Source organism: Mobula birostris, chromosome 3 (genome assembly GCF_030028105.1).
Source record: "Mobula birostris isolate sMobBir1 chromosome 3, sMobBir1.hap1, whole genome shotgun sequence".
Classification (NCBI taxonomy): Eukaryota; Metazoa; Chordata; class Chondrichthyes; order Myliobatiformes; family Myliobatidae; genus Mobula; species Mobula birostris.
Genome location: NC_092372.1, coordinates 28,446,610 through 28,460,502, shown reverse-complemented (window position 1 = coordinate 28,460,502; position 13,893 = coordinate 28,446,610). Strand labels below are relative to the sequence as shown.

The 13,893-nt window shown below is 41.9% G+C and overlaps 1 protein-coding gene across 5 annotated transcripts in view; it reads right to left on the bottom strand.

Annotated features, from left to right (window-relative positions):
• pdzd2 (PDZ domain containing 2) overlaps positions 1–13,893 on the bottom strand; it is a 485,375-nt gene that overhangs the window by 171,016 nt on the left and 300,466 nt on the right. For all 5 annotated transcript variants that reach the window (XM_072252377.1, XM_072252380.1, XM_072252378.1 and 2 more), the window contains one exon: positions 3,966–4,416. In XM_072252377.1, coding sequence (XP_072108478.1) covers positions 3,966–4,416 — 451 coding nt within the window. The remainder of the gene's footprint in view (positions 1–3,965; positions 4,417–13,893) is intronic.

The window sequence follows — 13,893 nt, the reverse complement described above, 5'->3', positions numbered from 1 at the left end:
GTGGGCCGAAGTGCCTGTTCCTGTGCTATGCACACTTGGTAGTGTGGAGGAGCAGAGGGATCTGGGGGTACATGTCCACAGATCCCAAAAAGTTGCCTCACAGGTAGGTAGGGTAGTTAAGAAAGCTTATGGGGTGTCAGCTTTCATAAGCCGAGGGATAGAGTTTAAGAGTCGTGAGGTAATGATGCAGCTCTATAAAACTCTGGTTAGGCCACACTTGGAGTACTGTGTCCAGTTCTGGTTGTCTCACTATAGGAAGGATGTGGAAGCATTGGAAAGGGTACAGAGGAGATTTACCAGGATGCTGCTTGGTTTAGAGAGTATGCATTATGATCAGAGATTAAGGGAGCTAGGGCCTTACTCTTTGGAGAGGAGGAGGATGAGAGGAGACATGATAGAGGTATACGAGATAATAAGAGGAATAGATAGAGTGGATAGCCAGTGTCTCTTCTCCAGGGCACCACTGCTCAATACAAGAGGACATGGCTTTAAGGTAGGGGGTGAGAAGTTCAAGGGGGATATTAGAGGAAGGTTTTTTACTCAGAGAGTGGTTGGTGCGTGGAATGCACTGCCTGAGTCAGTGGTGGAGGCAGATACACTAGTGAAGTTTAAGAGACTACTAGACAGGTATATGGAGGAATTTAAGGTGGGGGCTTATATGGGAGGCAGGGTTTGAGAGTCGGCACAACATTGTGGGCTGAAGGGCCTGTAATGTGCTGTACTATTCTATGTTCTATGCTGTTCCATGTTCTAGTTGAGAACAAATGACGTTTAGATGTTCAACTTTTCCAGTATATTTGCACCCTTGGTAATATCTGGGAATTCCCAGGAACTAGGGAATTAAAATACCCAATGACTAAATAAAGAGGGAGTTAAAATATGTATTTGGTTTTGATTTTCTTACCTTACCTTTCATATTTATAAAAATATTGAAGCTGCAGCAGAATTAAAAAAAAACCTGTTAAGCTAGGCCATTTTGAGACAACAGATCAAGAGGAACATAAAGAGAATTAGCAGCTGTTTATCTCAGTAAAGAATTAGCACCCAATATTGGGCATAGTGCATGCTATCAGTCATCAACTGCAAAAAAAAAACATGCATGAGTTGCTCCGAAGTCTCCTACAAAGAATAAATCATGTTATCAGTTACAGCAAAGAGATTACTTCCATAGAGATCCATTATGACAGGAGGTCCCTTCCCCTTTGTATTTAAAACACCAGTGTAGTAACATATCATTAATGGCATAAATATACCAAAATAAATAATTGTGGACGTACAAAATGTCACCTTGTCTCCTTGATACAGCAACAAAACATATTCTTGGATGGTTATATATCCTCTGGGCTTAATATTTCACTGGACTGAACAAATCGTACTCTGTGTTTTTGCGTCTTAGACTACCTTCAATTACTACTTATCACTTAGACCTAATTTTAAAGATTACACCCTACAAAATGCAGCAAGAATTTCATCTGCAGGTGCTATGCTGTTAGGACAATACGTAATCAGTGCCTTGGAGTGCGAAAACTTGGGTTTGATTCAAGCTTCACTCAGTACCAAGTATCCAACATGCAGCAAGCCCAGCAGAAGTTCCAGTAGGGGGCAGGAGAAATGAATTTCTGGTACAAAGCCAGTTACACTCCTGTTTTGTTATCTTTCCTTAGAAACGCGAGGAATTCCAAACAGATAAACAAAAGATGAGCACTATTTGTCACATGTATATCAAAACATACAGTGAAATGCATCATTTGCATCAATGATCTCAGGGACTGAAGTCCCATTGATTTCAATGAATAATGCAGGAGTACAGATTATGAAAACAGAATGTGTTCAGAATATGAATACAGGATGGAGAACATCAAAAAACATCCGAAGAGGTAGAGTTCTTTCTTCAGCATGATATACTCCGTGACCACTTTGTTAGGTTTCACCTGTATACTTGCTCAATAATGCAAATATCTAATCAGCCAATCATGTGGAGGCAACTTAATGCATAGAAGCATGCAGACATGGTCAAGAGGCTCAGTTGTTGTTCAGACTAAACAACAGAATTGGAAAGAAGTGTGACCTTAGTGACTGACCACGGAATGATTGTTGGTGCCAGGCGGGTGGTTTGAGTACCTCAGAAACTGCTAATCTAAGATTTTCACGCAGAACAGTCTCTAGAGTTCAAAGAGAATGATGCAAAAAGAAAACCATAAAAAACATCCAGTGAGCTCTAGTTCTGTGGGTGAAGGTGCATTGTTAATGAGAGAAGTCAGAGGTGAATTGCCAGACTGGTTCAATCTGACAAGAAGGCAAAAGAAACTCAAATAACCACACGTTACAGCAATGGCATGCAGAAGAGCAACTAGGAGCACACAACACATCGAACCTTGAAGTGGACGGGCTACAGCAGCAGAAGACCATGACTATGCACTTAGTGGCCACTTTATTAGATACAGGAGGTACCTAATCGAGTGGTCACTGAGTGTATCACTACAATGACTAAACAGAACTACAGTTATGAAGAAAGAGATTTAAAATTGAACCTACTGAAGAAATCAACAACTATTCACTATTTGAAATAAGTTAAAGTTTCACACCTAATACATGAAAAATTTTCACTACAAAGGCACTTTGCTTCAGTATACCACGTCAAGAAAGCAATATATTGAACAGTATGTGGCACCATATGCCATCTGTGACTGGCAGAAGAGGGAAAGGTGTGCACCTTGAGTGATGAAGATGAAGGGTGAAATCTTCCACTGAGATTCATAATGGTTTTGTAGGCGGTTATGTCCATAACAGTACAATTCCCAATTGGAAGTTGTATTGCAAATTACTGCTCAGAGGGGGCTTATGAGCTACCCAGCTGAGCTCCTCAGGGGTTGCTCCGATTTTCTGGCACTGTGGTGTAAACACCATGCACCTTCAACGGGAAAACTGGCTGCCAGGAGAAAGGCAATTACAAGCTTATACTTGATTTCTTAAGGAAGTTTAAATCTTTTACTTTTTTCCACCGAATGCTTTAAGACTTTTAAGAGATAGGTAATATTTTGAACTTTTTCTCGGTGTGATTTATCAAGAATGTTGAGACGAAGGCAAAAGAAAGGAAATATAGGCTGGTTAGCCTGACTTGGTGGTTGGTAAGATTTTAATGTGTTGAAGTTTTGGAGTATATGATAAAATAGTACAAAGAAAGTGTGGTTTTGTTAAGAGGAGATCTTGTCTGACAAATCTGTTAGATTTCGCTCAGGAAATAACAAGCAGGTTAGAGAAAGGAGAGTTGGGGGATGTTATTTACTTGGTGGATTTTCAGAAGGCCTTTGACAAGGTGCCACACACAAGGCTGCTAAATAAAGGTCTATGGTGTTCTAGGCTGGATACTAATATGGACCAAAGACAGGCTGACTGGCAGAAGTCAAGGAATGGGAATAAAGGGCTCCTTTTCAGGATGACTGCCAGTGATAAGTAGAGTTCTGCAGCGGTCAATGTGGGATTGTAACTTTTCAGTTTAAACATTACTGATCTGGATCAAGCAACTGATGGCACAGTGATCAAGCTTGCAAATGATCCCAAGACAGACAGCTATTGTTCCAGAAGCAGAGAGTATTCAGAAGGACTAGGAGAAGTTGGGAGATTGGGCAAAGAAGTGACAGATGGAATACAGTGTAGGGAACTGTATGGTTGTAGTTTTGTAAAAGAATTAAGGTGTAGACTGTTTTCTAAATGGGGAGGAAATTCAGAAATTTGGTGGTGCAAAGGGACTTGGCAGTCCTAGTGCAGGATTTCCTTACAGTTAACTTGCAGGTTGTGTCGATTGTTAAGTCGAAGTAGCAGAAGGTCTGCACCTAGAGTTTAAGTTGTTGATTATTTAGTGTATGCAATGACGTAATTATGAAATAAAAATAAAATTACTAAAATTAAAAGGGCATTCAAGGAAACAATTTAATCCAAAAAGAGAGCATGGAACTCTATCTTACCTGAGAATAGTGCTCACTCTGTTTAGAGTCCCTTTTCCCAGTTTCTGAAAATCTTGTTCTGTGCTGTACTGTTGATAGACTAGAAGTCTCGTTAGCAAGCTGCTTTTCAGTGTCCTGCTCATTAGTGGTACAAGCATCTTTGGAGCTGCAGTTTGGGTCCACTGGTTCCACTTTTGAACACTCATGTTCCAGAGACATGTGATATCCATTTTCTTGCTCAGAGTCGTGACTCTCCCGGCTGTCCCTATTCAGGGACGAACGGGAGACAACACCAAACTTCCGAGTCCGTTTGCCATTTTGTTGAGGACTTCTGCTCGGATCCGAGGCACTGCTGCCTGTCCTGGATTCAACGCTACTGCCATGGGAAGGAGGAAGAGGAGCTTTGCGTTTGATGCGACGGAGCATGATCAGGTAGACACATCCGTCATTCCAGCACTGGTCAGCCAGGTAACTGTAATAAAAGCAGATTGCCTCCATCAAATAAATATTTCGATCTTCAAGCCTCAGGTACTTGGTATAACCAAAATAACCAACTGCTCCAAACATACTGGGAGAGATAGAAATAAGAGAAAATCTACAGATACTGGAAATCCAAGCAACAAACACAACATGCACAAACTCAGCAGGTCAGGCGGCATCTATGGGAAAAAGTACAGTCAACGTTTCGGGCTGATATCCTTCAGCATTTTGTGTGTGTTGCTGGAATAGATAGAATTTGTTTTGAGCATAAAACTGAATGACTTTGAGACCTTAAGAGTATCTTAGTATTACTGAATTAAGTTACTAACTAATATGAAGAATAATAGTATTGCTTTCAAGGTTAACCACTCTAACACAGAACTACCAATGTCTATTGCTAAGGGAATGACGATGACCACTCTGATGAACATTGCTTAGTTGTGTAACCCACACAATTGCATACGTGAATTGAAGTTCCCTCTAAACCATCTCTGGCACTTAAAGGAACCTATATGGTATTGCTCAAGGATAATTCTCACCTCCTGCTAAGTTCACTGACTGCTAATAGTAAATTATTATAAGTGAACATGGACACAAGGAAACCATACTTCCATCCAACAAAATATTGTAAGTATCATGTGGATGTCTCATAAGGACATAAAAATATTAATTAAACCTGCAACAAATTATCTTTTTTTACCACAACCGTTACCTTCAAGCAACAAAATAGCCATGTTTAAGAGGCCCTGTAGACATGCAAGGAACAAACAGGGAATAGAGGAATATACTGCCAGACCTGCTGAGTATTTAAAGACCCAAAGACGGGTCTTGGCCCGAAATTCCGACTGTTTGTGTATTTTCATAGATGCTGCCTGACCTGTTGTGTTCCTCCAGCATTTTGTGTACATTGCTGTGGATTTCCAGCATCTGCAGAATTTCTTGTGTTTGTAAAGTATTGTCTGCTTTTAGAAACATAGAAACATATAAAACCTACAGTACAATACAGGCCCTTCGGCCCACAATGCTATGCCGAACATGTACTTACTTTAGAAATTACCTAGTGTTACCCATAGCCCTCGATTTTTCCAAGCTCCGTGTACCTATCCAGGAGTCCGTGTACCTATCCAGGAGTCCATGTACCTATCCCTATCATATCTGCCTCCACTACTATCACCGGCAGCCTATTCCACGCACTCACCACTCTCTGCGTAAAAAACTTACCCCTGACATTTCCTCTGTACCTACTTCCAAGCACCTTAAAACTGTGCCCTCTCATGTTAGTGATTTCGGCACTGGGAAAAAGCCTCTGACTATCCACACGATCAATGCCTCTCATCATCTTATACACCTCTACCAGGTCACCTCTCATCCTCTGTCGCTCCAACGAGAACAGTCCAAGTTTTATTCTGATTTCCAGCATCTGCAGTTTTAGTTTATTCTCACTCATCAGGTTAGATTAGATTAGATTAGATTATGAGAACACTCAGTCCTCTTTTATTGTCATTTAGAAATGCATACATGCATTAAGAAATGATACAATGTTCCTCCAGAGTGATATCACAGAAAACAGGACAAACCAAAGACTAACACTCACAGAACCACATAATTATAACATATAGTTAGAGCAGTGCAAAACAATACCATAATTTGATAAAGAGCAGACCATGGGCACGGTAAAAAAAAGTCTCAAGTCCCGATCGACTCCCGAGTCCCTGATAGCAGGCGGCAAAAGGGGGAAACTCCCTGCCATAAACCTCCAAGGCACCGACAACTGCCGATGCCTTGGAAGTAGCCGACCACAGCCGACACCTAGTCCGTCCGTCCGAAAACTTTGAGCCTCCGACCAGCCCCTCCGATACAGCCTCCAGAGCGCCATCCTCTGCTGAGCACCTTTGACCTAGCCCCAGCCACCGAAACAAGCAAAGCTGAGGATCCGGGGACTTCTGCTCCGGAGATTCCGGTTACCACACAGTAACAGTGGCAGCGAAGCGGGCATTTCAGAAGTTTCTCCAGGTGTTCCTCCGTACTCTCATGTCTGTCTCCCAGGTTGTTGCCTGGGATGGAGCTTTCTAGCTGCAATGAGAGACTGGAGAGGCTGGGCTTGTCTTTTTCTTGACTGAAGAAGGCTGAGGGATGACCTGCCTGAGGTGTACAATATTATGAGAATAGATGGGGTAAATAATGTGAAAGCTTTCCCCTTAGCTGAGGGTTTTTAACCAGAGGGCATAGGTTTAAGAGGTAGAATACCTATAGGGAACTGAGGTAGAATATTTTCACATAAATGTGGATGAATTAAGGAATACTCCGGTTGAATGGGTTAGGGTGTTATTTCCTAGAACGTAAAAGAATGAGGAGAGAGATTTGATAGAAGCACACAACATTATGAGGGGTATAGATAGAGTAAATGCAAGCAGGCTTTTTCCACTGAGGTTGGGTGAGACTAGAACTAGAGGTCATGGGTTAAGGATGAAAGGCGAAATGTTTAAGGGGAACATGGGGGGGGGATTTCTTCACTCAGAGGGTGGTGAGAATGTGGAACGAGCTGCCAGCAAAAGTGGTGGATGTGGATTTGATTTCAAAATTTAAGAGAAATTTGGATAAGTACATGGACGGAAGGGATATGGAGGGCTATGGTCCATATGCAGAATGATGGGAGTAGGCAATTAATAAACAAGAGAAAATCTGCAGATGCTGGAAATCAAAGAAATACACACAAAATGAATCCTGATGAAGGATCTCCGCTCAAAAATTCAACTGTATACTCTTTTCTATAGATGCTGCCCGGCCTGCTGAGCTCCTCCAGTATTTTGTGTGTATAGGCAGATAAATAGTTCAGCATGGACTAGATGGGCTGAAGGGCCTGTTTCTGTGTTGTAGTGTTCTATGACTATGACTCTGCCTGAGGTGGAGGCAGTGATATTTAAGTATCTCCATGACCACTTGAAGCCCAATAGCATACAAGTCTGAGTGTGAGAAACTGGGATTAATAAAGACCATTTACTTTCTCATTATTTATCCCATTTATGCCCTCATGATATTGTACACCTCAGACAGGTCACCCCTCAGCATTCTCCACTCTAGGGAAAACAACTCTCGTCCCTCCACTCTCTCATTACAATAGCCAGAATGAACTCAGAGGACTAAAGAAACTGTTACCATGCTGTCTAATTCCTATACTCCTGTACTCAGAACTGTTTTCTCCATCTACTCTGCTGCAATAATGAACCAAACACATCTCTGGCACATCAAGACAAGAGAATTGACTCCAACAGTGACCTGTCTTCATTGTTGTATAATCTGTTGCAGCTGATTGCAGTCCAGATAAGGTCGGAATTCCTATGATGTGGATCTGGAATATGGAATAGAATTCATTTCACTGGATTGAATTAGAGGAGGGTTGGATGCTCATCTCATCCTTCCTCTTTCATGATTTGGCAATATATTCATGAAATGAAATGTTTTATTCAGGAATTCTACCAAGCTTACTGCTCTCAAGTGTCCTTCTGAGAATAAAGACAGGTACCACCGAGGGGGGTCTATAAACAGCTTATGACTATAAATTAATTAAGGTCACTAATCCTCTTGCTGATATCTCATGGTTCCAGGAATGTAAAAAAAAGGATCTTCAGCCAAAAATAGCCACAGGCAACAACGATTCCCTACGTGTACTCCCTGCAGTCAAAGTTTCATACCAAGAATACTAATTTGTAAAAGAAGCACTTTGCAAGAACCTTACATGATTTTAACCTAGTGCAAGTTCCACTGCCTATCATTTAATAACAAAACATTCACAGAAAATCTTCCATATTATAATATCAGACTAAAGAGGACTGGTTCCCAGGCTGCTTTCAGAGACAAGGAAGGAGATCGCTGGGAATCTGATGCAGATTAACAAGTCACCACCAAATATTTGAGATACAGAATAAAAGTTCTTTCTCATGGAAGCTATGTGAAAAAGTACATAAATAAACTCAAAATGTACGCAGAGAACTGAAATTGGCTACCAGGGACAATGACTGCAGGGTTGCTAATTCTTAGCTGGACACTACTTAATGTAATTGCTTCTATTGATATGTGTGCAATATTTTAGAGGCCCTCCATTGGTCAGGGTCGACTGTGGACACGGTGTCCCAGTTGTCTTTGTGATACGCAAGCCAGGCCAGCACAATATGGAGAGCAAGATGATGCCCATGTAGTAGTCTGTCCCTCTCCACGTAGCTGATGAATCCAAAGGAACGGCAGAGACTGATACAGTTTGGCATCAGCAGTGTTGCAGGAGTTGACCTCAATCTAGGAATGCCTTAGGTGCTCCAGCTCCGGATTTTTCCTCAGGGTTTACTCCTGAAGCCTTCCCCATGATTGGGTATCGCCATAAGGCAGCAGAGGTTTGGGATGGGGCGGCGTGCTAAGGCAGCGTGGTGGTTAGCATAACACTTTACAGTACAGGCGACACGGGTTCCATTCCTGCCGCTACCTGTAAGGAGTTTGTACGTTCTCCCCGTGACCACGTGGGTTTCCTCCAGGTGCTTCGGTTTCCTCCCACAGTTCAAAGACGTACCGGTAGGTAGGTATCGGACATTGTGAATTGTCCCATGATTAGGGTTAAATCGAGGTATTGTTGGGCAGCGTGGCTCAAAGGGCAGAATAGACCTATTCTGTGCTGTATCTCAACAAATAAATAAATAAATCACAGTTTCCCTTCTCACAGATGAGCTGCCATCACGGCTGACGAGCCCCAACATCCCAAAGCAACCGGTATTAAGGCACCAGTAACCTGCCTTTACCCTTTCTGTTTCGCTGGGCTTAGGTGCTAAGCCATAAATGAAAGCCAGGAGCTAGACTTGGTTGTTAGAGGCTATTTGAGAAGCATGCCATTGGGAGCCTTTGAGAGGTGGTGGGAGATATATTCCCACTACCACTCCTGACTTTTGCAACCTCAAGGAAGCACAGTTCTTTATAAAACAATAAAAGCTTGAATACTTTAGCACTTGGAAAATGTAATGGGAATGCGGTGGGGTGAGTCCATGTTGCAGCATACAAGAAAGTTGCCAGGGCTTGAGGGCCTGAGTTATAGAGAGAGGCTGAAGAGGTTAGGACTTTATTCACAGAAGCATAGGAGAATGAAGGCATATTTGACATCGGTATATAAAATTATGAGTGTATAGAAAGGGTTAACGCAAGCAGACTTTTTCCCACTGAAATTGGGTAAGACTAGAACTAGAGACCAGAGATTTAGGGTGAAAGATAAAATATTTATGGGGAATTGAATTGAATTGAATTGACTTTAATTTCTTAAATCCTTCACATACATGAGGAGTAAAAATCTTTACGTTACTTCTCCATCTAAATGTGCCATGTGTAATCATAGTAATGTATAATAAATAGAGCTGTCAATGTAATATAGAGTACACTCAAATCAGCGTGCGTTCATCAGTCTGATGGCCTGGTGGAAGAAGCTGGCCCAGAGCCTGTTGGTCCTGGCTTTTATGCTGTGGTACCGCTTCCTGGATGGTAGCAGCTGGAATAGATTGTGGTTGGGATGACTTGGGTCCCCAATGATCCTACAGACCCTTTTTACACACCAGTCCTTGTAAATGTCCTGAATCATGGGAAGTTCACAACGACAGATGCGCTGGGCTGTCCGCATCATTCTCTGCAGAGTCCTGCGATTAATGGAGGTACAGTTCCCATACAGTTCCCAACCTGGGGGGTGGGGGAGAAATCTTCTTCACTCAGAGGTTGAAACTCAGATGGTGACGAGAGGGCGTACAGGAGTGAGATATGTTAACTAGTGGAGTGGTGCCGCAGCAACAACCTGGCACTCAATGTCAGTAAGGCGAAAGAGCTGATTGTGGACTTCAGGAAGGGTAAGACAAAGGAACACATATCAATCCTCGTAGAGGGATCAGAAGCGGAGAGAGTGAGCAGTTTCAAGTTCCTGGGTGTCAAGATCTCTGAGGATCTAACCTGGTCCCAACATATCAAAGCAGTTATAAAGAAGGCAAGACAGTGGCTATACTTCATTAGGAGTTAGAAGAGATTTGATATGTCAACAAATACACTCAAAAACTTCTATAGATGTACTATGGAGAGCATTCTGACAGGCTGCATCATTGTCTGGTATGGGTGGAGGGCTTCTGCACAGGACTGAAAGAAGCTGCAGAGGGTTGTAAATTTAGTCAGCTCCATCTTGGGTACTAGCCTGCAAAGTACCCAAGACATCTTCAAGGAGCAGTGTCTCAGAAAGGCAGCGTCCATTACTAAGGACCTCCAGCACCCAGGGCATGCCCTTTTCTCACTGTTACCATCAGGTAGGAGGTAGAGAAGCCTGAAGGCACACACTCAGTGATTCAGGAACAGCTTCTTCCCCTCTACCATCCGATTCCAAAATGAACAATGAATCCTTGGACACTATCTCACTTTTTATATATATATATATATATATATATATAGTATTTCTGTTTTTGCATGATTTTTAATCTATTCAATATACTTATTCTGTATAAAAGTATACAGAATAAGATTTATTTATTATTTCTTTCTTCCAAATTATGTATTGCATTGAACTGCTGCTGCTAACAAATTTCACGTCACATGTGGGTGATAATAAACCTGATTCTGATTCTGTGCTGCAGTGCTCTAGGACTCTATGAAATATCCCAAGAACTTTTTTTGCAGGATACTGAATAGTAAATACTGTGAAGAAAAACTAATGGGATAAGCTCAGTGATCAAAGAAGCAGCAGAGTAGAGGGATTTTGGAAAAGAATTTCAAAATGCAACTCACAATGTTTGAAGATCACTACCAATTTAGCACTAGACAAGCAGGCATGATAGAGAACTCAACTCTGAAGGGTAAAAGGCACAAGTTTGGAGACTGGTCTGGAACCAACTGCAAGAACAGGAGAGGAAGGGGCTGATGGTCTCCACTCTCTCTGGAACTCTGAACGCACTACCCTCCACTTTCTCTGCACTCATCCCAACCTCACTATCAGTGATTGGGAATAAAGGGGGGGGGCACTTTGGAACTGCTTCTTTTCGTATTATATGTCAATGATTTGGATGACCAAATTGATGGCTTTGGAGCAGGGAGTCTGCAGAAGGATTTTGATAGATTAGAATAGGCAAAGAAGTGGCAGATGGAATACAGTGTAGGAAAATGTGTGGTCATGCACTTTGGAAGAAGAAATAAAGGTGTGGACTATTTTCTAAATAGAGAGAAAATTCAAAAATTAGAGGTTCAGAGTTCAAAGCTTAAAGTAAATATACTATCAAAATATATATACATATTGTATGTCACTACATACAACCCTGAGATTCATTTTCTTGCAGGCATACTCAATAAATCCAATAACCTTAATGAAAGACTGCACCCAACAGGGCGGACAAGCAGAGTACAAAAGACAGCAAACTGTGAAATTACAACGGGGTCCAATCCAAGAGCCCATTGTAATTGTACATCTCTACCACCTCTTCTGGTAGTTCGTTCCATATACCCTCAACCCTCTGCTTGAAAAAACCTGATTCTCAGATCCCTTTTCCCTTTAGTCTTAATCCCATGCCGTCTAGTGTTAGACTTCAGAACCTTGTGAAAAGGGCTCATAATTTTATTAAACTCCATAATCTATGTCCTTATAACTCAAGCCTTTCAGAGTAGGCAACATCCTTATGATTTTTTTTCTGCACCCTCTAAAGCCGAATCACATCCTTCCTGTAATGTGGCGGCCAAAACTTCAAAGAATACTTCAGCTGTGGTCTAACCAACATTTCGTACAGCTCTCATATGATAGCCCATTTCCTTTGAGACTCAGCAGCTTCTGCTTTGGCTATGTCTATTTTTCAACCACCTTTTCCTAATTCAGCAGTAACCATGCTATTATTTTTTGTCTCCACTATAAGATTGGACTCATTTCTCTCCTTAAAAGTCTGAACTTCACTACTCAGTTTTATCACCTCTAATTTATCTCCATCTAAGGTCACACGCATCCTTGTAATGTTCTTTCTTTAAACCTCTAGGATTCCTAATGCTGCTCACTATCCCTGTTTAGAAATCAATGTTACTGTAGTGGAAGCATAGTACATTCACTTGTTAGAATAAGTAGACCTTCTGATGAATGGCCTTTTGCATGAAACGTAAACTCTGTTACTGATGAGTATTTAAGGATTTTCCATTTTTAATCACAGGTTTCCATCCTCTAGCTCCTTCTCCTTGCTGACGTCTCTGTGACCCACAGCCATATCCCAGCCCCTTCTACTCTGATCCTTCCATCTCCTCCAGTAATGGCTTCATTTATGAAGGTTAATCATAAACATGAGGTTAATTAATCAGCAAGGCATATTCCATCTTCCTCTTTCATGCTGATTTACCACCGTCTGGCTAAGGAAATTCCTCCTCATTTCTGTTCTAAATGGACATCTGAGGTTCTGAGGTTGTGCCCTCTGGTCCTAGACTCTTACACTACAGGAAACATCAATATTTGTCCTTTCCATATTCAATAGGTTTCATTGAAGTCTCCCCTCATTCTTCAAAACTACAGAACCCTCCTTATGCATTAACCCTTTCATTCCTGGAATCAGCCTTGTGACCTTCCTCTAGACCCTCTCCAGCACATCTCTTGTAAGAAAAAGGATCCAAAACTGCTCACAATATTCCAAGTACAGTCTGACCAATGAAACCCTCAGTATTACATCCTTGTGTTTATAGTCTTCTCCTCTTGAAATGAATCCTAACATTGCATTTGCCTTCCTTACCAATGACTCAAACTACAAGTTAACCTTTGGGTCCTTTTTCAAGGACTTGGTGAAGTTACAACTCTCAGACCCTTCCTCTCACCTAGCCCTTGAAAAGCCAATCACCTACCTTCACCCACACCTGGTTGTCACGGACTTTATAAAAACAGTTGTAGGCAAGTATATCCTCACAAAATCATTCAGTCTTCCCCAACCAGAAGCCCTGATTGAACCATGAGGTTCACAGTCTGCTGTGGGCCACATCAGAAGTATTCAAGTCTGGCAACCAAGAAAGTTACAAAAAGTCTAGGTACGATATCCAGAAAGCCATCTCATTGGCAAAGTGGCAATTCTGAACTACACTTTAATCAATGAAGTGTGCTCGACAGCTGTGGCAGGGCTTCAGGGCTATCACCCATCACAAAATAAAGTCAAGTGACATCGGTGACAACAGGGCTCACTTCCAGATGAGCTCAATTCTTTCTGTGCTCACTTTGACCGTCAAAACATGGAGGAGCCATAACAAATTTCCATAGCCCCAATGGCCCTGTGATTTCAGTCTCTGAAGCCAATGTGAGGGCATGCTTCAGGAGTCTGAACCCGTGGAAAGCATCTGGCTCAGATCGGGTACCTGGTTGTGTACTTAAGACCTGTATTGATCACTGAGGTCTTTAACCTCTCGCTTTGGCAGTCTGAGGTACCCACCTGCTTCAAGCAGGCTTCAATTATACTGGTGCCTA